General features: G+C 43.6%; 1 protein-coding gene across 6 annotated transcripts in view; it reads right to left on the bottom strand.

Moving 5' to 3' along the window:
• FAM227B (family with sequence similarity 227 member B) overlaps window positions 1-27,885 on the bottom strand; it is a 3,234,040-nt gene that overhangs the window by 309,763 nt on the left and 2,896,392 nt on the right. For 5 of the 6 annotated variants that reach the window (XM_078684781.1, XM_078684786.1, XM_078684785.1 and 2 more), the window contains one exon: window positions 10,410-10,470. The exons of the other annotated variant lie outside the window; for it this stretch is intronic. In XM_078684781.1, coding sequence (XP_078540907.1) covers window positions 10,410-10,470 — 61 coding nt within the window. The remainder of the gene's footprint in view (window positions 1-10,409; window positions 10,471-27,885) is intronic. 6 annotated transcript variants of the gene reach the window in all.

Below are 27,885 nucleotides of genomic sequence, written 5' to 3'. Positions count from 1 at the left end.
CCCATAATAACACTGACATTATGAAAATGTCACATATAAGCAATCGGAAACCTTGGCAGCTATGAGATTGTGGGCTTTTGTGTAAGTATTCATGTTAATCACAGCCCCTTCACGAGCTGTGATTAACATGAATACTTAAACAAAAGCCCACAATCTCTCTCGCAACTGCGCTTTACAAACAAAAGAGTAGAGCAAGTTTAAAAACACAACGTGTACTTCCAGAAAGTACACGCTGTATTTTTAACGTGCTCTACTCTTTGGTTTGTAAAGCGCAGTGCGGGAAAGGTTGTGGGCTTTTGTTTTAGTATACATGTGAAGGGGCTGTGATTAACATGAATACTTAAACAAAAGCCCACAATCTGCCCTGCAATTGCCAACAGCCGCTAGTCTGCCTTACCTGCACTCCCAAGTCCCGACTCTCCTCCGGCACATCACCGCATCCAGGAAGTGAATGATTTTTGCGCCGCTCGCTTTTTTAAAGCAGCCGCGAGACTATCTCCCGGGATGTCCTGTGTGAGTGCGCTCTGCACATACGGCAGTGCGCACTCACGTTAAGAGAGGTGCACGCATGCGCACCTTAATGGGAACAGTGCTTGTCAGTGTTCAGCTTTAGACAGTTGGTCTTCATCCATTTCAGTTATGCAGGCATTGAACTTGATCCGTTACTGGGCATCTTGTCTGTGAGAGAGAGAATGACTTGCGTCTCGTTGGCGTAGGAGAGTACGTTGATATTGAGAGAGCAGATAAATCTGGCTAGAGGGATCACGTAGGCATTGAAGGGGGTCCAGCTCACCGAGGATCCTTGTAGAGCTCCGCAGATAAGGTCACAGGCGTCATAGCTGTATGTTGCCAGGCAGACTGACTACCTCCTTCCAGTCAGGAAGGAGTAGATCAATTGGAATCCGATATCGTGTATGCATTGGATAAGAATGGGGTGGGAGACTGTGTCTATACACATCATATTCTGAGGCACCATGTACAATCATTCATGGTGTAGAAGTTGTGCTCTTAGCTATCTATTTTGTGACTCTAGAGACATTTACTATTGGATAGCGTTTGCAAACGTAAAGAGAGCCAGTCTAACAGACAAGGCACCCACCCAATTTAGCACATATTGGAACCCAAAAATCCTGCACTAAACTTTGAAGGGGAGTCATTAACACGCAGCAGACTCTTGTTTTGCAATATAGAAAATCGAGCCAGCTGCCAACAGTGTCAGAAATGTGTGATGCCACTTCCTGGACATTAATGGAAAGGGCATTTAACAGTATTTAATAGTCCTACCTTTTTTAATTGAGTCAGTTGTAAGCTATGTAGCGTATAGTAAGGCCTGTGCAATATTATGTGTCTTGGTCCAGCCTATCTCATAATTTCTAGACCAGAACCTCTGACATCATGTTTAACTTTTACCAGTGAGGTCAGAAATATCAATTAGTACTGCCCAATAGCCCTTCATGACCTGGTATTCTTCAATATGCGAAAATCGCAAACATGACATGACGACTGTCTCAGCTGAGGGAATGTGTGATCAATTATGTGTCCCCACCTCCCTCCAGTGATTTCACAGTATTCCCTGGTGCCACCACATCCCTTGCAGTGGCCTGCAGTTGTCCTCAAGTGACATTACTTTGAGCCTACCAGCTTCCTGTCATTGTCTTGTAAGCCTTCTGTTTTATTGTCTTTAAGTCTCTAGTGTATCCTGACCAGATCCAGACTAGGCATCCTCCGTATTGTGCGACCCCTCCATTCCTCACTGCCTGCGGCAGTCTCCAGAGAAAATCTTTGGGCCCTAGAACTTATTTATTCAGTTTCTTTTTCTTAACATATTAAGCACCGATTGTGAATACCTCCCTTCCATTGCTCAAAATGTACTTTTCCATGCAGACATCACTTGCCTCTAAGGGAAGACTGGTTCGCGCCATTGCACGGTGGAAGGGGGGGGTTGTAGGACATCAGTTCATACTGGCTCTCATTCCGAAAGAGAAATGGCAGCGGTAACATGTAATGCAACCACCTGCGTAGATGAGGCTTTGCTCCTTTATTAAGCTGCAAGTGCCTGTCTGTGGCGTGATGTTGACATTGAGAGCGACTGCATGGGCACGTCTGGTTCGTCATGGGAAAGATAAAAGCCTCTACTAATTGCTTTCGCGCTGGAGGCTGCTAGTTTTGCCTTTTTTCCATAATATTAGAGATCACTGTTTTTGACTCCACGGGTGTTATCTGCATTATCACAAAACCTATTATTTTCAAAATTGTCCACAGTTATGCGCCTGGTTCAAAGTTTTTTTTATTGTTTTCTTCTGCCAGGAGCCTGCCTGCGCGGCCTGTCTTAAATGGCATACTTTTCAGGTTCTGGCTCTAATAACAGGGGCAAGGGGAGCAGAGGCGGAAGGAAGCTGTGTCAGAACGAGGCAATCCGCCTACAATTACGAATCCGTATTCAAAAGCAGGTCGAGTGGGTTTGGGAGCGCGACAGCAAGTATTTCAACTTCCGGTTTGGGAAGCCACACGCCATTTCCAAAATCCTAGGAAATCTAAGGAATCCATATACCCCAACGCACTATGCTTGTTCAACCTTTTCCATGAAACTGACGTCCATCTTGTACGCTATAACTTAGCTGAAAACTCCAACCGGGTCTGCTAGAGGTGGTGAATCTCTGTGAGAGCCGCACGAAAACCAGCAGCACGACCATGTTTCTCCGAGGCGAGGAAGAAATGCCTCAGAGAAAGCACAGTCATTTTCAGATTCGGGGGCGTGGTTTTCTTTCTCTCCTCTTCCCATTGGCTGGAAGGTAAAATTCTAGCCTATGGGAAGAGGAGAGAACGAAAACAAGAAAGAAGCTTAAAAAAACGCCCCCGAATCCGAAAAAGACAGGGTTTGAACCGAGTGACGCCCCTCTCCTCTAATGACTGGCCTCCGTTTAGGAAGCCAGCCAATGGAGAAGAGGGGCGGGTTCAAGCCCCCTACACTAAGGGGCAGATTTATGTAAACTGGCGCATCCCCAGGGATGCGCCAGTTAATGTGCGCCACAGTGCGCCACAGCTCCGCCACCCATGGTGCGCCGCATTTACAATGCGGCGCACCATGGGGCAAAAACGGCACAGATGCGTGACGCATCTGTGCCGTAAAGGCGGCGCATTGCTGGAGTTGCGTCGCAAGCGCGACGCAGCTCCAGCAAGGCTCGGGGGTGCCCTATCTGACCAATGCTGCATCAAGACCTACGCCTGCTTCAAGCAGGCGCAGGCTTTTGACGCAGCATTGGCGTGAAAGTGACTGAGTGAAATCTTATAGATTTCACTCAGCCACTTTTGCGAGGCGCACCTGCCCCGGAACGCCACCCTGCGCCGGAACGCTCACAAGCGGCGCAGGGCTTTACAACGTGACGCATCTGCCTAGATGCGTCACGTTGTAAATCGTTCGTAGGGATGCGCCACGTTTACGCCGCCTTGCGTGACGCAACAGCAGCGTAAACGTGGCGCAAGGCCTTCATAAATCTGCCCCTAAGAATAAAATCTCGGAGCTCCGCCCACTGCTTACGCAGTGCGACGGAGTCCTCGACCTAAAAACGACATATTTTGACACTTTTACTGTAACCACCTCGGTAAGGTTCAACCGTGACTGATCTTTATAGAAAACTGAACGCTCACAATTACAAAAAAGAATGCATCCCGAATAGATGATGGATCAGTACTTACTTATTCACTGAAAACAACCACAAACAGGACGTTTCTTACAAAGCTCTGATAATCATTCTATCATTCCCGAGCAATGACACTTCAAGAATTCAAACAATTTTAATTTCATAATTTCAAGAAATATTGTTATATCTTCCTAGGTCAATTAAGACCTATACCTGGAAAATAGGGTTCACTTAATTTGAACGTAATGATCCCAAAATACAAAAAAGCTGCAGAATTATGTTGTGCTTTCACTGGGTATATTTGCTGCTAGAGTTATAGATTATTCATATAATCAATAGTTACATATCAGACCCATTTGAATTGTGGATTAAATATCTGGTTGCTTTACTGGGTATTTATTACATTCTGACTTTAGTAGGTGGTGGGTACGGGTGATGGGTACAGGTGAAAACAATTTCTACTTTCAGTGCTTTGGCTCAGATAACAAAAATTCAAGATATCCAACACCAGCACTATGAACTTTGCCACCCTACATCAAGTGCTATTGTGAACATCTGGTCCGTAGCAATTTGGTCATATTTGCTGCATCTGGAGGCAATCTAGTGGCTTTTCCTGCAGGCTGCCTAGGCAACCACCCACTATTTCCTAGCTCTAGAACCAACCCTGTCGAAGACATCTTGGAGGGCACGAGCAAGGCTGTTTTTGGGACATTAGCGTATACTTAGCAAGCTTCATGGACCGGGGCATATTGGAAATACATGGCCGAAAAAGTCATTGTATTCCTGAAAACACAGAAGATGTTTAAACTGCTATAAGAATATACTCGTAGGTTGTTCTTGTTATGGTGTTGACACGTCACATACTTCTTTTGAATACTTTTCTTTTCAGATGTGGATACTCATTGTGTTCTATTTTGAATGAAGGGGGTGAACCAGTTTAGGACAGAACCACATAGTCCCATTCTGTGTTTCAAAAGATCCAGTAAGTTGTTGTGTTTCATGGTATCAAAGGCCGAAGATAGGTCAAGCAGGATTAGTGAACAGGCTTTGTTTTGGTCCCGGATTTTTAATTCGTTGTCTATTATGTGTGTCTTGTCTGATTCGGTACTATGTCCTGCACGAAAACCTGACTGGAATTGATTGAGCAGGTTGAAGTGGTCTATGTGGTTGCTAACCTGTGTGTGAACACATTTGTCTAGCAGTTTGGCCAAGGTGGGGGATGTTGGATATTGAGCGATAGTTATTCAGGTCTGATGGGTCCGCCGATGGCTTCTTTAAGATGGGGCATACCTGACTTGCTTTAAGAATGTCTGGGATGGTTCCTTGCAGGAGAGATGTGTTTATAATCCTTGTCCATAGAGGCACTAGCATTGGGATGAAGTCTTTTAGGTGGTTTGCTGGGAGAGGGTTGAGTAGTGATTGGAGGGATTCAGGGCTATGAGCGTTTTTAGGATAGCTTCTTTGCTCTAGGTGTTGAAGGAGGCCCAGGATGTGTTGTTTTTGAGGTCGAACTTTGCGGAGCCACTAAGAGGGGTCACAAGCGGCGTCCGTGAGGAGATCCTATGAGGGTCGGTATGGGATAATAGATCATTAAGCAGATCTGTCTTGATGTTTTCTGTCTTTGTTGTGAAAAAGGAGGCAAATTCCTCACAATTGGGCATTGTGTCTGTATTAGCTTGGGTCGAGTGGGAGAGACCCTTAGATTGAGCTTTGATTATTTTGAATAACCTTGTGGGACGATACTTGGCTTGGTCTCATTGTTTACTGAAGAAGTCTGCTTTTGATCGTCTAAACTTTCTGTAATAGGAGTTTTGTGTGCTTCTTAGTAACTTGAGGTTGACAGAGGATGGTGCCGATCTCCATTGTCGTTCAATTACTCTTAGTGATCTTCTGTCTTCATTTAGCCTCCCATCACACCAGGTTTTTGAGTCTTTTGTGGTGACTCTTTTCAGGTGTTAGGGAGCAAGATTGTCTAATACCATGTTCATAGATTGGAAGTAGTGATTCGTCAGCTCATTTACCTCATCTATGTTGAGGCATGAGGTTGGGACTAGATGTTGTGAGTAAGTCAGGACCGAAGTTTTTTAGGTTCCTCTTCCAATTTATTTTGATTCTCGTGGGTTGGACGGAGAGTGGTTTAACTGATTGATTGATATGGAAAGTGATGATGTGATGGTCAGCCCAATCACAGGGGAGGATCGATTCAAACTGGGTGGAGTCTGCTTTGGAAATGACTAGATCAAGGGTTGAGCCTTTATCATGGGTTGGGCTGTCACAGATTTGAGACAGGTTAAGGTCTGATAGGAAAACTTTGAGGCTATTGACCTCTGGGTCCTCCGGGTCATTCCAGTGGAGGTAAGAGTCCCCCAGGGATATTTGAGTATTTTGTTGTCTGACATTTGTGGCTGGGATATCCATGAAGTGTTCGATGAAGGTGAGGTTATACCCTGGGGGGTGGTAAAATAAATGTAGTGAACATAATGGTTTGTTATTATTAGTGATGTCTAAATGTAGATATTCACAAGATGAAAGAGCTGGGCAGTTAAAGAGGTTCACAGAGAGGTTGTTCCGATGTATGCTGACAATACCACCACCTGCCCTATCAATTCTATCTAGTCTAGTGATGTGATAGTTTGCGGGAACTAGTATGTCAAGGATGGGTGTGGATGATTCATTTAACCATGTTTCGATTAAAATTAGAAGGTCAGGTTCATTGGTAAGTATGAGGTCAGGTATATTGGCAGCATGTCTTGCGGCCGACCTACAATGTAACAAAATACATTTTAGCTGGTCTTTGGCATGAGTAGTGTTGGGTTCGTATAGGGTGGGTACTCGCAATAGGTTGTTTTCAACTATGCCTCTAGAGATATATCTTGTTGCTCTAGCGGCATTGGCAGGGGTGGATTGATTAAGGACAGTTTCTGTATATTATCCGTGTGCGCAGTGTTAAGGGGTGAAGCCAGGTTCTCGTATGAATGGAGTAGGGAGGGTAGGTCTTTCGAAGATACACGGGTGGGATGCAGCATTGGTATATGGGAAAGTTCTCCATCTGGGAAGCTCCTGTTACGGGGATCTTGTACATCGCTGATGCGTGAATTTAGAGTGGTAGAAGTGGCGTTAAGTCATAGCATCTACTTCAGATCATGTGGACTTCGGTTGTTGCAGAAGCAGGTCATGAAAAGTTTGGATGTCATCTTTGACTTGTTGTAGAGATAGTAGTATCTCATCTACTCTAGGGTCAGATGTCGGAGTTAAAATCTTTGTAGAATGTACTGTAGTTAAGGCAGGAGGGGTTAGTCTTTGTGTGTGGTCTAGGGGGGGAGACGTAATCGGGTTCATTGTATGGCAGTTTTTCCATGTGGCCCTTGCGTCTCGACCATTGTTTGATGTTTTGAAAATCTTGCAATCCCTTTTTTTCTCTAATGTATGTCATACAATGTCTAGAATTGATTATGTTTTGGTCGCCAAATCTCTGCTTCCTACCTAACAATCCTCTGGAATAGGTTCTTTTTTATATCTGATCATGACCAGTATTCTCTTCTTTTGATTTTTCTCATACCTACTGTACAAGAATGTTTCCAATCTATCAACACATCCAAAGCTAATAGTTTGGGTGATTTTAAGCTTTAAGGGATTTTACTATAGCTTACTCTGCCAGAAGGAAAAAGATTGATGCTCCATATCTCCTTCTACTCCAACAAATGAAGACACTTGAACATGCCTATTCCACTTAAAACTCTCCTCTTCCTTGATGTTGCACAACCACTTCAAAGCTACATCGGATCTTAACAAACTGGCTACCATTGATGCCTGTAACGTCTTACTTAAAATTAAATCTAAGTTCCATTGTGGTCAAAATAAGGCGGGTAAAATGCTTGCTAATTATTCAAAAATGAAGACAGAATGTAAAACTATTGGTCCCATCATTAATGAACTCAATATCCTCACTTCGATCTCTAACTAAGATATCTTTACCACCTTTCAGTCCTTTTATAAATCACTATATTGATAGAATACTACCCCCTCTGCATCCAACATACAACACTTTATTGATGGCATCCACAAATCTCCATCCCTCGCACATTTATTTACTGATTTAGAAGCTGGCATCACACTCCAAGAGATTTTACAAGCAAACACATCCTTGAAAGGGGCTAAAGCACGCAGTCCAGATTGGCTCTATAGAACTAATGTTTTCCTTTTCTTCATCTTTTGCTCCCAAATTGGTGGGATTTTTTTAACTCCTTTCTTTCTGGTTTTAAGGCTAACAGCTCTTTTTTTAGAAGCTTTGAGAGTTATAACCCTCGAACCTGACAAAGATCCAACACTTTGTAAAGATTATAGGCCCATTTCGTGGATCAATTTTGACTGCAAGATCTTTTCCAAGATTCTAGCTTCCCGCCTAGAAGCTGTTATCCGTCTTCTTGTTAAACCTGATCAGTATGGTTTTCTTAAGGGCAGACTTGCTGTGGACAATGGCAGAATACTTTCTAATATTCTTGGTTTGGCAGGTAAAAGTGCTGCCCCTCTAGCGCCCCTTTATCTAGTTGTGGAATAATTGGCAATTTGGATCCACCACCTTACATTGGGTTGCCCCTAAATTGACCTCATTTATTAAATTATTATAATTTGCCCCTGTGCTAGCGTTTTTGTTAATGTCTACTTTTCTTCTTATTTTCCTTACATAGAGGTCCTCTTTACCCTTTGTGATTTGTTCTTGCTTCGAACCCTTTCTTGAACGTATACATTGCAATAACCTTATCTTTGGTTTTAGACAGGGCTCCCTAGAGGTAACATTATCTGCCAATTGCCAATGCAGAAAATGTTCTTATCTGTATGTTCAAGCCTTAGACCTCCCTAGATCCTTCTTTACAAGAGATTTGATTATACTATTGTGTTTCTTTTATAAACGTAATCTTTCTAAAAATGAAATTTTATCATTGAACTCCTTATGCTATCTATATATGTTTGCTAATACTAACTTTGCATGGTGTCCTTCAAAAATTAAAATACCTTGGTGTTTGATTTTCCCCTAAACATATAAGATACACTTCACCATAACTTCACTTAGTTAAATCCAAATTGCACCCGTTACTTTTGACTTGGTCTCCCCTACATCTATTATGTTGGGGGAGGCTTAATACTATCGAGATGATGATTGTACCACATGTCCTTTTATACTGTCTCTATGTTGCCCTTTAAAATCCCTAACAACTACTTTAATCAAATGGACTCACTGCACCAGGTTTCTCTGGAATAATAAGCGCCCACATATGGCCTTTGCTAAACTCAAACAACGAAGATGTGAGGGGTGTGCAACTCCCTGAGTTTAAATGCTATCCTTCCTCATTTTAAACAGTCAATTTTATGCTATGATTAACAACTTTCAAAATAATCCTATTCCACGATGGGACAATCTTTATTGAATGGTTTCTCCATTAAAGTTGTCATTCATATGTCTAATTGTACCTTTATGTCCAAAACCCCCATTTTAAAATATTCACAACATTTAACTTCATACATTATTTTCTGCTAATCTTAATTTTCAACAATGTTTTCTTTATTCCTCAATCTGGTACAACAAATTTCTTAAATTCTGCAATAGATCTTTTTACTTTAGACACTGGAAGGAGAAGGGTATTATGTTTGTTCATCAATTTCTGAAAGACAATTCTATTGTATCATTTGACTACCTACAACTACTTTACCAGCTGCCTGACTCGTTTTTGAAGGAGTATTAGTTAATTTCCTCATCTCTTTATTCTTATTTTTCCACAACCAACCCCATTCTGGTTCTCTTACACCTATCCCTATCATACCGTTAGAGAACCTTTATCTCAACCCTCTACTTAAAGCTGCCCTTATATAAAATATATTAATTTCTCCTACTTCTATTAAAACCAAAAATTTTCTTGAATTATTATGGGAAGCTGATCTCTCTTTTTTGTTTTCAGCAAAATTCTTGGACAAAATTTGGCTAAAAATATTTTGTACATTGAAAGCTGCTTGCATTACACAGTCCCTCTTTTTTTATTTATAATAGAGCTCTTACTACTCCCGAATTTACCTCTAAATGTGATTCAGCTGCTTCTCCATTATGCTGTTCCTGCTCTAAACATAATGGTTCTCTCAGACATATGCTATACAACTGTTCCCATGTCACTGCAGTTTGGTATAAATATAAAAAGATTTTCAATGTAATGTTCCCCTTACCCTAAAAAATGTTTTCTTAGGTTCCTTATCACTTGGTTTAGAAAATTGTCCTCACAGACTCATACTGATTGATGTTTTAATTTCTTTGGCTTTTAAAGGTATACCTTCTTGTTGGAAAGATGTTTCTAAAATATTTGTATTAGCATGGCGGAACTCCATGTGTGATGAACACAAAATACATAATGTATCTTCACTAACTAACTTTGCATCAGAAGATTAAATCAGATCTATATTGGTTACCCTTTACTGCTTTTCTATCCTCACACTCATCAATGTCTTAATATGTTGCTCTTTCCTCCTTTCCTTTTTCTCTCTTTTCCTTCTTCTTTTTACCATTTCTCATCTCCTCTTCCTACTTTCTTGTAATCTCTTTCCTTTTGTATACAAAATAACAAAACCTATTTTATTGCATACGCTTTCTTTGTTCCTCATACTCGCAATCCTGCTTCCATGGATAATTTTTTTTAGAAATGTTGCTTATTTTTTGTTATTGCTGTTTATATACCCAATAAACATCATTTAACCCAAAAAATATAGAATGTACACGTAGCATACCATCTTCTCCAGTAGTAGTGCATTATATTTCCGATGCGCACCACAGGCGTCTTTCTTCAACCTGTCAACAGAGGTAAAAAAATCAGTATTTTGGTGAGGCAGAGTAATTTAAACTCCTGTCCATCTAATAATTACGATGCCTTAGAAGCAAACTGCACTATGTAATATGTTTTCAAAATAAAAAAATTCTGTTGCGTTACTTGGACATTTCGGGTAGGCTTTGGGCAAATGTAAAATGCTGCATGGTTAAAGCCCTACACTTTAATTGATGTAAGGTTAGCGCCTTTCACCCTTATTGTTGCATGGTAAAACCCATTCACTTGACTAAAGTCGTACACTGATATTGTTGAAGCGCTAGAGTCTTACTGTTATACGGATAAGGCCTTACAGTCAAGAGAATCTGGGAATGGGGTGTTTAACTGCTGGCCAACAGAGGTAGTCGTGAAGCAGCGAGCATGTTGACACTGTTAAAATCTTAGGAACTAGAAGTCAAATAATAATAGTGTGCAGTTGACCCATAAACCACAGTTAACACGTATTTGATTTACAACGTTATTGTTATGGCACCCCTAATGAGGTGAGCAAAGTGCCGTGCAGACAGTCAAACAAGCTTTTGAAGGCGATGCACACGTTTGCTGTGGAGCTGAAATGGCTGCATTGTGTTCTTATGACGGTGGTACATCAACATGTAACTCTATAAATGCCGAGACTACTTGGTTGCCACTAATGTCACAGTTCTTAGGTGATTTTTACCACGGGGTATAAAACTAAAACGGTGCACGAAATTGTTGTGCAGTGCTACTAACAGGAAGCGCTGAACAACCAACCAGAACACACTAATACAGATTTATTGTATTTGATTGGAGAGACATTGTATTTAATTGGATATTGCCCATCATCTATTGCCAAAGCAATGGTATATGTACACGCCACCGCACTATAAATGAACATTTTTCAGAGCAGTTTAGTTTTAAGGATTTGGGGCCCCGGGCAAGACGGATGTTTCAGGGCCCTGTTTAGAACAGTTCTTAATTCTAAACCAATTTCGTCCTAAAGGAAACCTGCACATCGCTCAAAAATATTAAACTAGAGATAACACATAGATGTACATAGATCAGTGATTTGGCAATAGAAGGTGGCCAATAACCAATTAAATACAATTGATACTTTTAGAAACTGAATCACAGAGAAACATCTGCCATGTTTTGCCTGGGCCTCCAAAATCCTTACAATGTCGCTGGAAAGGGCAAGAAATAGCAGAGCAAGAGAGAAATCACTTTCCAATGGGGCTCTTTTAATGGTGGGGGTCGTAGGCAACTTCCCATTTTTCCAGTGTCTTAAAACGTCTGTGATCAGCCATCAATATATTAAGTCCTAGCAGTGAGTGTTATTATCAAGCTTACGAGACTAGTTTAGCAGACCTTCTGCTCACGCTTGTTTTTACAACAGTCTGAACACGTACTGAAAATGCATTAGGCACTTAAGCTCAAATACATTCCAAAACCCACAAAGACGACATAACATCCCGATAGAGCAGCAGCTTCCAGTCCGCATCGTCCTTGTATGTCAAGTCATTTAATACTCCGTGCTGGGATTTCACTTCCAAACGCGAGACACCACAAATGGTTGAAGTCAATTAGTTCAGCTGACGGAGCTTTCAACAGAGGCTTTACTGGGCCTGTTTGTTAGATGTGGCCGGCAGACATCTGAGCATTCCTTATTGGTGCGAGCTTGAAAGGTGCCGGGGAACATCTACAGAGCAGAGTCACGCAGCTCTGAAGTGTTAAAACTTGGATTGCAAAAACAAACAATTATACTCGAAGCACAGAATGTAGAGGACCTATTTAAGATGCACTTTTAACATGCCGTATGGAGGCGCAATCCAGTGTGAATAAAGGATTAGCACAGAAATGAGATGATTAGATGTTGTCTTGTTTTGGTTTTGGCTTCCTCCAAAAACACACTCGCCGTGCTATTTCAGAACAGAAATAACTTTCTGCAATCTGCAGCCAGCCTAAAGGAGCTCCCCTTTATATCTGCTGAGCGAGCTGACGGGAAAGGAACTTCATAATCAGTGCTTAACCCGTTAAAGAATAATTAAGGGGGTCTGAAGTTTTGCTCAGAACCCCCGGCCGGTGCAATTGACGGCCAGAGATGCCGAATTCCAAGCGTAAGGTGCGGCCTAATCTGCCGCCCGCAACAATCACAGTCCCACTCTGCCACATGTGAATTGGGAGCAGCCACGAGCGGTCTCTATGGCGTTGCGTGCGTGGTCTCGAGGTCTGGGGTAATACAGATTGGGCCTGACAGTTCATTACATCCCCTCCAACTTTAGTTCAAGCCTTCAGTCTCACTGACACGACCAAGTAGTGTACACAAAGTCTCTGAGTCTATGGCTGGGTGTGGATTGGGCCAGAGTTTGTACCATTGACTCTAGGTGGTGCCTGACTGTTCGGAAGTCTCCACTGGGATTGCTTCAGTTGCCAGCCATGCTTCTTGGCTACTGCTGGAAGGGCTGCACAGTGTGGGGGTGCCCCACTCCTGTGAGTCTAGACCCGCACCACCTCCTGCCTCCGTGCACTCCCCTTAAGGTGAAATTCTTCTTGAAAAAGGACACATTTCTGACAGCTGTCTCCTTGTTGTGGCAGAAGTTTACCCTCGTGCCATTCACAGCTATGATTACCTATAGGCATTATTTATAGGGTGTGCGAAACTTCCATCCTGGGCGGTGAACTCGTATGAGCACTCGTTCCACCTGGGCTAAGCATGGGGTGCGTGCCCTCCTCCTTTGGCTCACATTGTTGTTGGTTGGCTTTCTCTGCCCTTGCGTTCATGACATAGTCGGGTGCTTCCCATCCTGGGTAAGCAGGAATCGTATCACGTTGTTTCTCCTTAAACATCTGGGCCCAACGGGAACACTGTGTAGTGCAGTGCAGGGTGCTGCGGTAGGCCCTGATGAACCTATGGACACTGATCTTAGGGTCAGATCCTTCCTGTGTGGCTATTCCCAGCATCTTGTTCACAGTGCACAGTAAACGCTCCACATCTGTCATGAAGTTCCTTCAAATCGATTTAGGATCTGCATGTTTAGGCAACATAAACTAAGAGATTGGTGTCCAGACTGATGCCAGACCCCCCCTAAGGATATGTTAGTCTGCAGACCAGCTGGCTCACAGTGACACTATGAGCACCTCTTACCAAGGAGCGAATAGTTTCTGGCAACTATTGAACATGACAACTGTGATACCTCAGGGATCATGAAAACAGTACAGTGCTTTTCACTCAGTCACTTGTGCTCACTTTGCCTCAAAGAGATACACAGAACAAACAGTGGGGACATTATCAATAAGTATTTATTGAACCAGCGTCATTCTAGTATAGAATATGTGTGCTGCAACAACCATTAGACATAAACAGATATATACTGTTATGAGCACCAATATAGTAATGAAAATGTAGAATTCTACCTTAGTGCTAAAGCAATGAATATATGCAGGCATATAGATACATACCAGTAAAAATGCATACTCCGATGATGCAACCCTAACTAGATGTACCTAAATGTATCTAGCATGTATGTAGGTGTGTAACTGAGAATCCCCTTAGGATAGAGCCAACCCCATTACCTGATGTGACAGAGTGAAGGACCTCGTCTTATTCTCGAGATGGACACCTCGCGAGGGATGTCAGACTACTGCGTGCTGGAGTGTCTGTGTGCAGGAACCTCAGCGCCTTGTCTCAGTGTGTCAGCATGGAAGTCTTTCTCCTCTGGTTTGCCCAGCGAAGATATGGTGCTTATATACCCAAAAGGTACCCTCAGGGGTTCTATCTAGAAGTGTACTATGGGCATGTTGAGCAAGGATGACGATAGAGATGACGCTTATAGAGATTTATTATGCAGAAAGTGGAAATTCTGCTTTGATACTGAGAATCATCATGCATAATACATAAGGCTAGTTTTTTTGTAGAAAACCTCACCACAGTCATTTAGCACTTAACTAGGTAAAAGGTCAGTGTCACACCCGTTATGTAGAAGAATGGTAGGACAGATATAGGTAAAAGGTTGCGTAACTACCTAGGCCTATATTGGGGTACATTGGGGTTCATAACATCCACACCTCATCTGACTGTACAACATAATAATAAATGTTAAAATATGCCTGTTTAAAAAGCATAACAACATTGATAAAATATGAATGTAAAAACATCTAAAAACATGATACATGTTAAAAGTAAATAATGTAGCAGTAACTAAGCCCTATGAGTCCTCTAGAAAATCAGTATACTGTGAGATGAACTGAGCATGCCGAAAGCCATAGAGCTCGTTGAGAGCAGAATTGGAAAAATAAAACAAAAATAATGTTTTTGAATTTCAGTTTTAGTTGTTTTCGAAAAAGGACCACATTGTTCCCAGCACACAGAGAGCCAAATGTGTATGTGTCTGTGTTGGAGACACAACATTACTGTTGCCTGCATTCGCAGACGAAAGTCCATGTAACACTTCTTGGATCAGGTCAATGGAGAAAAGGAGATCTTCTCTGGTTCTCACATCCGTTGTTGAGGAAGCACTTGATACCTGTAAGCCTGGTACAGAGCTGGTGTCCATTCCAACAGGAGACGAAGCATCCCATGGTGGCTCTAAGAATGCCGTCATTAGGATTGGAATATGCTGAGGACACTTCACTACATGGACCTTTAGCGGGTCCAGCAGTACATCCACATCCGGAGGCGCAACTGATGGAAGAGTTAGACAGATGTCCAACACGCATTTGTGTCTGCAGAATAAGCAGCGGAATTCAGGCAAGATGCAGTCTACAGAGACAGATCTGAATGACATAAACCAATGCTCGCTTAGGTCCCGAAGTGGAGATGTGCCCAGATGGAGTACCATGGGTTCACCGCAATGTCACTCAAAGAGCACCTTTTCCATCTCCTTGGAATTGGGGACGTCCATTGCGTAGCAGGAACATTTTAATCCGGATCAGCGGGAGCCTTCCAAAAATGCTTCCAAATATGGAGTGTATTAAAGATGGAAAAATCGTTTGAAAGGTGCTTACTAGCCCAGAACCTATGGACTTAAATAGGTGTACTATCCCACTCATATCAGACATATTAAAGATACGATGTACCATTTCTCCGAAATGGAGTGAGAAGTTAGTTTGGACTTGAGCCTGTATCTCAGCTGAAGACCTTGCAACCTGGAAATCAAAAGTCTCTTGAGCTGAGGTTAAGTTAACTTTTTTCTGCAATTATGTCTTTCAGTCTGTTCAGAGAATCATACTCATTCAGGGAAGGTCATAACGGTGCATCACTGACTGTGTGGGTTGGTGGAAACAATACTTGCATACAACAAGTAACCATGGAACTTACTGTGACCAGATATGCGATGCCCGGTAGCATCCCACAACAACCTTGATCATTCAGCATTAAGTAACTCCTATTCTAGAGCAGTTTGAACACTGGGTGAATAACAGCAGCTGGGGATCCTTTCAAGTGGCAAGATAAGGTTGCAAGCTCAGTGAAGAATAATTTCCTAACAAATTAGAGACCCACTTAATGAATTCGCACAGTCTGAACTGCTGAGTAATACTTCAGTGTCCCCACTCGTACATCTAAATCTGTATGGTAATTTCCAAGATTCATGGATCTAATCCTTTCCCATCCCTTCATACCTGCCTACCTGGTGGTATTCTAGGCAATATTGAAATTGCAATATTGTTACCAGCAATGTTATATGGCCATGAAATAACCATACCGTGGACAGTGACTTAGCCACGGTGAAAGGTAATTGGTCCAAATTTTCAATGTGCAGCATTGTATATTTCGCATCTCTTTGTGCCATTGTTGTCTTGCTCATTGTTAAATTATATGCAGAAAAAGAGATGTACTGTTAATATATCGCCAGGGCACTTGACCAGAGAGCAATGATGTAGTGCCAGCCTGACAATAGAATGGGTTGTAACTGTGATTGTCCATGTTGTAGGATGGACAGATCATGTTCCATAATATATATAACAGAAGACACAATGTTGCCCAGTGAATAAATCCTGGATGTTAGTGTGGTCATGCCATTTTCACCCACCGCCAAAGCCTTTTCTAAGTTGACTCTGTCAATTTCACGCAATCTCTCCGCGGTTTCCTGTTGAGAGATCTTCCAAACTTTGTTGTAAATAGCGTATGAGATGCATTTGTGACTTGGATTCCAGGGACCTAACAAAAAATCCCTTAAATCCATGCCATCTGAGAGTAAGTACAAGTGTTGTTTCACCTGGGACAGTGTTGCGGTTATTAGCCAATCTAGGCTTAACTTCCCAACACTGTAGGATGTCATCACCCCCGAATGTTCTCGTTGTACATAGCGTTGGTCCAGCCTATGGATACTAAACTCTTTGGTGGTACACTCAAATCTTGATTGTCACGTGTTTGTGTCGAAAGGCCAAACTAACTTTCCCTTCCATTTGGAGTCTTAGGAATTGTATGAACCCTCATGTATGATGTCATTGAGTTTATTCTTACTATGTTGTGAATAGTTTTGCCATCCCTCAAATTGTGAAAGCGAGGGAATCCGCAAGTGTGTTCAAGTCCTTAATCTTGACTAGTCCAAGGCAGGAGGTCTCTTGCACGGTATTGTTCCGAAGATAATTTGTTATGGTATGAGGCATGCTCAAAATAACGCCTCAGTTCCCTGAACTTGCCAATCTTTAGTCCCCCAAACAGATTTTGTGTCTATAGTGTCCTTCCAAAAGTCTAAACCTTGTATAAACAGCTGGAAAATAAAGGAAGCAGAGTATATCTGTTTTGTGTTCGAGAGCATATTTTTCTTCGCAGATGTAGGTGCAACCTTACAATAATATGAGGTCGGGTCTGAAGTGTTAAACCCAGAAAAATATGCAAACTTTTGTGCAAATGTTTGTGAACTACCTTATGGTGGTGTTGGGCAATGTTCCCATTGTTGATAAGTAAAAATATTACGTGGAATACTTGCCTTGTGCAAGAAACGATGACTATAGTGTTGATAACAATACATGGTGTCAAGATCTGATGTTTCATCATACAATTAGTTTCTAGAAAATGCACCACATTGTTCTAAATCAGACAGCATGCTATCCACAGTTTCAAAGTCCCAGTCATCAGAGAATGCACTGGAGGTGTTCATATCATTCAAATACATTTTAAATACAACTGGTATTGTCAAAAGTTCAGTGGGACCAAATACATCATATGCAACCCTATCCCAAACTATTCCTTCAGGAATTGGAACTGCTGTAATGTTCACAAAGGACAGGTCGCTTCTTTCACGATGAGATGACGTATGTGGTTTCAGGACCAAGTTCACTTGTGGTACTGCAAAGCGATCTGGGAGATAATGTCCATTCAGAAGCAGGAAAAAGACAGTCACTATACCTATCCAGAGGACTAGGAACAGTAGACCGATTGCAATCTAGAGCTGAAACCAGGGAGAAACAATGTAAGTCTTTTTCAGCCACAGGAAGATGTTACATACTTTTTCTTTGCGGGAAACAGAAGCTGGCGATGACTCCAGTTCACTCGGATCCAGAGATAAGGTATCAAAATCGATGAAATTGCCAGACACTGTTCGATCAATCTTTGGTAGCTCAGAAGGTTTTGTTGAACTGGCAGATTACTTGTTTTGAGGCATATTCACATAGATGTTGGTATTAGGCTGAATTAAGATCTGCGTTTCATTTGTGCCTTGTTGTTGTTCAATTTCAATAGGCATGAATTCTATTCCATTGTTGGCAACTCCGTTACTTCGTAGAGTAGAATCTTCAAACGTTATTAATCTTTCTGACTGAACTTCCTCTATGGAGAGGAGATCGACGGCTACCTAGGAGCCCATGTGGCCTGCATTTCAGTATCGGCCACATAGTGTGGTTTGATCAGATTAATGGAGTTGGATCTCTTTTGCTGGCAAGAGGCAAAAGAAGTACTTTTCTTGTTCCTTCAACAGCCAGGACAGGTACAGGCGTTCTGTATGAGGGTCCAAATTCTTTTTTGGCCACAATCTTTTTTTCTGACCAGGTCCCCGATCATTGGGACCCAGGCAGGTCTTGCCAGAACAACTTAAACTTCCCCAGAGGCGGTGCGTTTTACTTGTATATCACTTTGTAATGCACAGAACTAATTGAATTCCGGTGAAACAGCCAAACAATTATTGATGTTGAATGCTTTTTCTTCCACCACTGTGCTGCCACAATCGAGGTTGTGTACCCACATTCACATCCCAAACAGGACCTTGGATGCAGTACGGCCTCCCAGAGAGCTACTTGGCATGGTATTGAGTGCCCTCTGGGCTCCATATAGGTGATTGACCCAACGGCCCCCCGAGCCAAGTACCCTTGCTGTTAAGGATTCCTCTAAGCCCTGCTTTTTCCTTTCCAAAATCGAATTTCCCTTGGGATGATATAGAGAGGTGTACCGCAATGCTACACCCAAACTTCCCATTACTTTCATGTAAGCCAGAGAGCTAAATGCTGGGCCAAGGTCAGAATGCAATGTGCCAATTGCATATGTCCCTATGAAGACTCGCAAATCCTTTATAACAGTTCGAGCATCAGCCGAGCGCTGAGGCCAAACCCACTGGAATCTAGACCATAAATTCACTGCCAATAAGATCTATTTGTAAGCCCCGTCAGACTATAAGGGGCCGCAGTGTTCCAAGTAGACACATGTGAGATGTTTGTCTGAAATTAGTAGTGGTGTTTTGATGTGGACGTGCTAAGGTGGTACACTTCATCTGCCGACAGATGTTGCACTTAAGGACAAATGATTTTGCTTACTTGGTAAGACCAGGCAACCAATACAATTGTTTAGCAATTAAACTGTTGCTGAGATACCAGTGTGCGCTGAGCCCTGACCCTCATGTGCAGCTAATATTAAACCTAACCTGCGATCCATGTTTGGTATTACTCTATCCCCCACTCCTGGAATTTGAGCATACAGTATATTTTGTGCATTTAATTTGTAGGAATACTTGAGTGGAGAGCCTTTTGGCAAGGCTGTGCTGTTTTTGCGTGAAGCGATGACAGCTACCATTATAACTCCGTCTCGTGCGGGAACGAGTGATTGCAGCTACGGCAGCAGTTCGCACTGTGACCTTGGCGGCTTCATCAGCCAATGAATTCCCTTCAACGTGCACGCCAAGACATTGATGACTCAGTATATGAATCATGTGAGCCCGCGGCAAGCCTTTTTTCAGCTCTGCTACTTGTTCCCAAAGTAACTTGTGCTTTATTGTGCAACCTTTAGAATCTTTAAATCCATTCTGTCCCCAATAGTGAAGATATTCATTGTATGACTGGACACAATAAAATGAATCGCACACAATGAGTGTGGGAAATTCTCGATCCGTATTTTTTAGTGACAGTACTCAGGCTTTTAGTCCTGCAAACTGAGCCGTGCAATCTCCTAGAGACAATGTCGGCTTTAGCATTGATGGGGCCCGGTGCGACAATTTATGTTGGCGCCCACTATGACCTCCTTCTCCAATGATCCCCTCACCGCCACTCTTCAATGGTGTTCCTTATCGCTTCCTAGACCCTCTCACACTTTTAGCACTACTCACCGCAATCTAGGGTGACAAAGCATTATATCACACACATATAAAGGGACAATGAATGGCACATCCTCATTTTTGTTACACTAAGAAATGTAAAGAAGGAAATCTGGGAAAGTTCTCTACTCACAACGGCATACACTAAACAGGATTACGTGTGTACACACATTAAACTGTAATGAAAATCAATGGCCTACGCAAGCACTCACACCAGCAATCTCACCGAGAGGTATGCACTCACATACAAGTGTACAGTCATACACAGAGGCCTATTCTGATGCACTGGTACAGTATTTAGCACAGCCAGGCAATTAGTATATACTTTGCCATCAGCCGTAACCATGTGTAGCACGGAAACCTCCAAACAAGAATTCAAGTACTACAGATTAAAGTGTTATGTCAAATCCAATAAGGAGAGTGACGTTCTCAAGGTTTTCATGAACACCATCAACTCAGGATGAGTTTTGTAAGCCTCTGAACAAATGAACTGGCGTTGCACATCGATTTAAAGGAATACAGTGCACTCAGATATAATTTCTATATTCAGGCACATATCTTAGTAACATACATAAACACTGATTTGCATAATCATAGAGTCACACACGCAAAGAAAGATGGAATACATGTACATGAGGGCACATCATAACACACTCAACCACACAACTTCACAAGGGATTTCTCTTTATCTAATTACATAACATAAATAAACAGATGTTCCAAGAGCTATAACAAGGCCTTCCAATGATTCACTCTTCTGCAATGACCTACATTAGAAAAGTGAAGATACAATTCTACGGAAAAGCCATCAGGGCCAGGGGATTTATTCTTCTTTAAAGAGTTCAAGGAGGAGGAGATTTCCTGTAATGAAAGATCCATGTCTAAAGAGGTGAAATCTAGATCAGAAGAGGATGGAGGAGGGATAGTATTGAGATATTCATCAATGAGTGAATCAGGTGGGGGCGACTCAATTTAGTAAATTCGGCTAATATATCCTGATCTTTGAAAAGAAGTTTACCATCGGTTGAGTGAATGGATTCAATAAATGTCTTTCCTTGCCTAGATTTTAAGTAATTAGCAAGGAGTGAGCCAACTTTATTTCGACCCCCATAGTATTGGGCACTGCTACGAAGCAAAGGGAAGGAAGCATTTTCAGTAGAAATTTTATTAAATTCCATCTTAGCACATATAAGTTCCTGCAGAGTAGAGTCCGATGAGGAAGTATAGAACTGATGCTCTAAGTGTTTAATGGAGGCCAATAAGGCTTTATGTTTATTGGAGGACGGTTTCTTTTTCTTAGAGACAAAATCTATATTAAAACCATGAGCTGTTGCTTTAAAGCTATCCCATACCGTAACAGGAGATATAGAGGAATCTTCATTTATAGAAATAAATTCTGCAGCAAAGGATGTGAAAGAAGAGGAAAAAACTGGATCCTGTAAGAGATCATTTTTAAATCTCCATCTAGATGTTTTAGAGCGGGGAGTAAGTAAATCAAAGTCAGAAACTACTGGAGCATGATCTGAAATCAAAATGGGCTAGATCGAGGAAGAAACGAGGTTCTGGGACACGGATTTAGAGAGAAAAATATAATCAATCTGGGATAGGGATACATGTGGAGGGGAGAAGAAGGAACACTCTGATTGATGTGGATTGCATAATCTCCAGGCGTCAACTAGTTGAGTCTGTGCGATAGTGTGAAGAAATTGTTTGTGAGTTTGATGGGGAGCAAAACGTACCTGGGATTTGCGATCAATAAAAGGGTCCATGACTTGGTTGCAATCCCCACCTAGTATAAAAAATTTGTCCTTCTATTGAAAAAACGTATCTGTAATAGCAGGCCAAAAAGTTGGATCGGGTTGAGTTGGACCATAAATATTAAACACAGTGAGAGGGATATTATTAATTAGGTAGTTTAACTAAGATCCACCTACCATCGGAGTCAATATCTTGCGTTACAACAGAGCATTTCAAATTTTATGACGTAGGATAACAACCCCATTCTTTTTTGTATCAGTGGGAGAAACCAATACTGAGCCAACCCAATTACGCTTAAGTTTGAGAGCTTCAGCCTCAGATAGATGAGTTTCTTGGAGCAAAACTAAATTGGGTTTATATGAGGCCAGATGTGAAATAATTCTCTGCCTCTTTGAAGGATTATTAAAACCTTTTACATTCCATGTGATAACTCTGAATGAAAAAGATTAACATCATATAACAACAGTATAAAATTGAAAAACACAGATGAGCATAAAATTAAAAATGAGCATGTAAAAAATGGAGAAAAATAGGTGATAACAGTAAAGCAATATGACAAAGACAAGAGATATGTAAGGAGAAAGATGGAAAATGGAGATAGGCTAAGGAAACAACAGAATCGTCCAACATTTGTATAGAAAGGAATAAAAAGTAGAAAGAAAAAAGAAGACAGTATATAAAGAACTAGCAGCCCGTCCCGACGTTGTCCGGGGCAGAAATAGAATGTGTGGCACATCACTTGCAATCCGCTCCCTGTGACATACGTGATTTATAATGAAAGTGTGAGCAACTGTGCCTCTGAAAGCCTTTTCATTGTAGTCATTGGAAAAAAAGTTAACCGTGAGGTTAGCAGCATTAGTAAGCATCACAAAATGTAAGATTATTTCAGAGTGTTATTTATCATTGAGCTAACACGTCGTTATGTACCTGTTTATTGAAGTTGGTGCTTGAGCCCCCACCTGAGCACCGGAGCAGTATGCAAAGCTCTGTGATCCCCGCTGTTAGGCTGATTGGCTTGAGCCCCCGCGTGAGCACCGTAGTAATGCCGCCGCCGTGAAGCATTGCCCATTGGTGTTTGGCCATGCCCCTCTGGCAACGTCCACGAGGCGCGCCCCGTGAATGCGGCGCCCATTCAGGTTTTGCCACGCACCTCTGACAATGGCCAGGCCCACAACGGAGTAATGTGAAGGTTTTTGTTTACAATGCCGTTTTCGCTTTTACCAGTATGACGCGCCCCGTGAATGCCGCACCTATTGATGTTTGCTGTTTGTCAACGCCCCTCTCACAACGCCCACGCCCACAAGGGAGTCCTGTGAAGGTTTGTTTGCCGCGCCCATCGCTGACAGCACAACACCCACGCCCACAAGGGACTACTTTACCCCTAAGGTTGTTTTACCTTTGTAATGTATATGGTGGCCACTTGTATAGCCTATGTCAATCTGCTGCAACTGTCCTTTCCAATGCTCTATTGAGTGTTGTGATTGGTGCTGTGGTTCCTGAGATTACCCGCCTCAAAGGTTTGGGCTCTCTACTTATTATATTAGTATAGATAGAGGGCCAGGCAGAAACAGAAAAAAGATTATATCCAGTAGATAGGAAAGCAGGAAAAGAGGGAAAATGGAAAGAGAAAGGAAAAGCAAGATGAGACAGTACACACCCAACGAGGATGACTGAAAAAAAATACCTGAAGGGGACTAAAAAAAAGATACAATGGGGAGGGAACGACACACAAAAAGACGAGATGCCCGAATCTGGGGAGTCCGGACCGCATCGGGATGAGGGAGAAAAAGGGAATGAACCATATAAATTGAAAATACACAAACGAGCCTGTAGGGATACAAAAGAAACAATTAACATTAAATAGTTAGAGGATATGATATGACTGACTAACACATGACAAAAATATGACAAACATGAACAATATATGAAACTTTGAATGAACAATGGTAGATGAAATAATAAAAATAATGAATGCACTGAAAATACTATAAGTAGACAATTAATGAGCTAATAGAGGGATCAACGGAACCATGAAATGACCGGGAAATTCTAAATGCTGTAAGCAATCAGAAGAGTCAACCATTAGAAGTGCCAGCAGTGTCCATGTTACTAGTAATATGGGAGTGAATACATTTCCTGTGTTCCGCAGGATCTTGAAAGGACCGAGTCTGGTTCTGAAAGGTCACTTTAAATATGCAGGGATCGAAAAGACCATATCTAGCACCAAGAGAGCGTAAGGGTGCTAGAAGATTCAGGAAACATACACCCTCTGACCAAGCCAAGAAATTTGTCATTTGGCTCTAGTTGCAGAGAGGATTGAGAGCAGATCAGTAAATTTAAAAAATAGAATGATGACTCCTCTTGGCCTGAACGGAGACGCTGAACTTGAAGGACGTGGACCAAGTCTGTGAGCTCTCTGAAGAGATGTAGACGAAGGCATATCCAAGAGCTTTGGCAAGAAGGAGGAAAAGAAGGAGACAGGGTCATCGACTTCGAGAACTTCAGGCAATCCGTAAATACGTAGATTATTCCTTCTATTCCTGTTTTCCAAATCCTCAGTATGCTGTTGAAGATTACAGACCTCTTTTTCTAAAGAAGAAAGCCTTTGAGAGTCACCTTGGACCGTTGATAGTTGCTGTTCCATTGAAGAAACTCTGCTTTCCATTGTAGACCACTTTTCCTCCAGGAATTGCATTTTGCTGTTAGTTTCCTCTACAAAGGGGCACAAGGCGTGAATTTCCTTCAATAACAGCTCCAAGGAGATAGAAGATGACGACTTGTCAGGAGAGGGAGGGTCATGCTTTAGACGTTTAGAAGACGAAAAAGAGGGAGAAGTTTTAGTAATGGTAGACTGCAATGAAGAATAGCAATTGGAAGGAACACATGCCATTGTTCCTTCTGTATGGGATGAAGTTAGTGCTGAAGAAGGAATTTGTGTTAATGAAGGAGAGTGCTTTTTAGGTACAAAAACAAACTGTGGTTTGCGCAGTCTTCCCATATATAGAAATTACTCAAATAGTACAGAAACTGTTGCACCCCCTAAACTTGTGAATGTCAGAGAAAGAATAGTGTAGAGCTATCATCTGAGGTATCCAAAAATTCCATGAGTAACTTGCTTACAAATATGGCAAGAAGAAACATTTGCATCAATAACCATAGAAGGCAGTCATGGGAGTTCCCAAAACGCCGTCAAAACATAAGGGGCACTGTGAAAGACATGACACTGCATTTGGGACATAGATACCGCTTGAGAAAATAAGGAAAAACAAAATGGTGGATGTTCTGAAGTGAGGAAAAAATATCATATATAATGTGCATAGCTTTCCATTACAGAGGGTAGAGAAATCCACACTGTATCCAGGCTTGTTGCAAGTTGTAAAATAGTTGTTCAGCCATGGAATTTAAATAAATAAAGAAGAGTGGTAGTTCATGCTCGTTATTTTGAAGGAGCTGGTAGTTACCTAAAATGGCGGCCGCGCTGAAGAGAAACTATCAACGGCAAAAAGAAACGTGAGCGACTACAGTGCCTGTGATCAGGCCCAGTTGCCCCCACGCTCCTTGCTGCTCCTGCCTGCCTACCTGCTGACGCTTCCTGCCTGCTGCCGCTTCCTGGTTCTTCGCGCGCGGGCGACCCTGCCGCCGCTGAGCCGCCCGCCTGCACCAGCTTCTTCCCGCCGCTGCCTCCCTGCGGCCCCACCCCCCGCAAGCCCATTCGCCGCCCCGCTCCCGCCAACCAGCTGTTCCGCCCACCCGGCTCCCTTCTTATGCTGCCCTCACGCACGCGCAGCGGTCATGCGCAGCGGGAGCGCCGACTGTGCGCCGAGGGCGCGCAAAAGGCAAGCCCGTCTGCGCCCATCCGCGCCTGGACCGCGCCCAGCGCCATGACCCCTGGTCCCCACCGCCGATGCAAGACTTCAAGACAGACCTACGACGACGCCACTCTCAACGCACTCAATACCGGCCGGAACCCTGCCTGCTACCGAGCCACCCCGAGACGCACCCACGGACCCTTCGCCTGCAAAACCTGCCGCTTCACCTGCTACCGGACCTGCACCGCTCCCGCCGAGTCCAAAACAACCAGCAACCACCTGAAGTGCATCCTGCTGAACACCCGCTCTGTCCACAGGCACGCCGTGGAACTCTGGGACCTGCTCGATGCGACAGCACCGGACGTCGCCTTCCTCACCGAGACCTGGATGAACGCCTCCTTAGCGCCCGACATCGCCACAGCCATCCCGGACGGATACAAGATCACCCTGAAGGACCGCGTCAACCAGACGGGAGGAGGCATCGCCATCGTACACAAGAACGCCATCCGCATCTCGACCAACTCCGACGCAAACTTCACCGCCGCCGAACACCTGCACTTCCAGATACACACCGACCCCAAGACCACCCTCCGAGGCACCCTCGTCTACAGACCACCGGGACCACGCACACAGTTCAGCGAAGACATCGCAGACTTCATCAGCCCGCACGCCCTCCCCTCCGCCGACTACATCCTCCTAGGGGACCTCAACTTCCACCTGGAGAACAACAATGACAGAAACACCACCACCCTGCTGGACAACCTTGCCAACCTCGGACTCAAGCCACTGGTGAACTCCCCCACCCACTACGCCGGACACACGCTTGAACCCGTCTTCTCTTCCAGCAAACACGTCTCCTTCAGCCACGCCACCGGACTCCACTGGACAGATCACAGCTGCGTCCACTTCAGCTTCAATAGGACTACGACCCACCACCAACCGCAACGAGGCCCCCGCCGCAGCTGGAGCAAGATCACCGCCGAGCAGCTCACCTCCTCCCTCAGCCAGAACACTCCCACCAGCACAACGGACCCCAACGAAGCATCCAGCAACCTCATCAAGTGGCTGACCGCCTGCGCCGATGACCTCGCTCCACTAAAGAACCCTCCCAGCAGACCCGGCAGCAAGAAAACCCCCTGGTTCACCGACGAACTCAAGGAATCCAAGAAGAACTGACGCACTCTCGAGAAAGCCTGGCGGCTCGACCACACCACAGACAACTGGACCGCCCTCAAGCATGCCACCCGCAAACACGACCAGCTGATCCGCGCCACCAAGAAGACGGCACTCAAAGAACGACTGGACAACAACGCCCACGACAGCAAGGAACTCTTCAGCATCATAAAAGAGTTCTCCAACCCCAGCGCCGGAATCAACGACATCACCCCCTCGCAAAGCCTCTGTGACTCACTCGCCTCGTTCTTCCACCGCAAGATCGCCGACATACACAACAGCTTCGACGCACAGACCACGCACCCTACCACCGAACCAACGCCCGCCACCACCACCCTCTGCAACTGGACCCCGATCACCACCGAAGACACCACCCGCACGATGAACTCCATCCACTCAGGATCACCAACCGACCCGTGCCCACACCACATCTTCAACAAAGCCGACGCCACCATTGCACCCCATCTCCAAGACACCATCAACTCCTCCTTCCACACCGCCACCTTCCCGGAGAGCTGGAAGCATGCCGAGCTGACCGCCCTCCTGAAGAAACCAACGGCGGACCCCACCGACCTCAAGAACTACCGTCCCATCCCGCTCCTTCCGTTTCCGGCCAAAGGCATCGAGAAGACTGTCAACAAACAGCTTGCCGCCTTCCTCGAGACGAACGGATCCCTCGACCCCTCGCAGTCCGGTTTTCGGGCCAACCACAGCACCGAAATCGCCCTGATCGCAGCCACCGACGACATCAGAACCCTGATCGACAACGGGGAAACAGCGGCCCTCATCCTCCTGGACCTCTCCGCAGCGTTCAATACGGTCTGCCACCGAACCCTAGTGAAGCGCCTCAGCAACATCGGAATCCGAGAGAAAGCGCTGGAAGCTATCATGTCAGCTTGTAGGGAACGAAGTATCTCGGTGTGTTCCTATGTCCAATGTTGAACTGAGAAATCAGATCTGATTAATTTGTAGAAAGGTTTTACTTTGCTTAATCCAAAATGAATGTTCTGCCAAAGTTTAGAAATCCTAAAATGGATTGTACGTTTTTCAATCTTTGGAGGTTGGAGCAGCGCACATTTTTCCAAAAAGTTAGCTGCAAGGCTTTTCCCTTCATTCGAGAGCTCATATTCCAAAAATAGGACATTGAGGTTCGGAATTTTTG

Source organism: Lissotriton helveticus, chromosome 3_2 (assembly GCF_964261635.1).
Source record: "Lissotriton helveticus chromosome 3_2, aLisHel1.1, whole genome shotgun sequence".
NCBI classification, from domain to species: Eukaryota; Metazoa; Chordata; class Amphibia; order Caudata; family Salamandridae; genus Lissotriton; species Lissotriton helveticus.
This window is presented reverse-complemented; position numbering and strand designations above follow the sequence as displayed.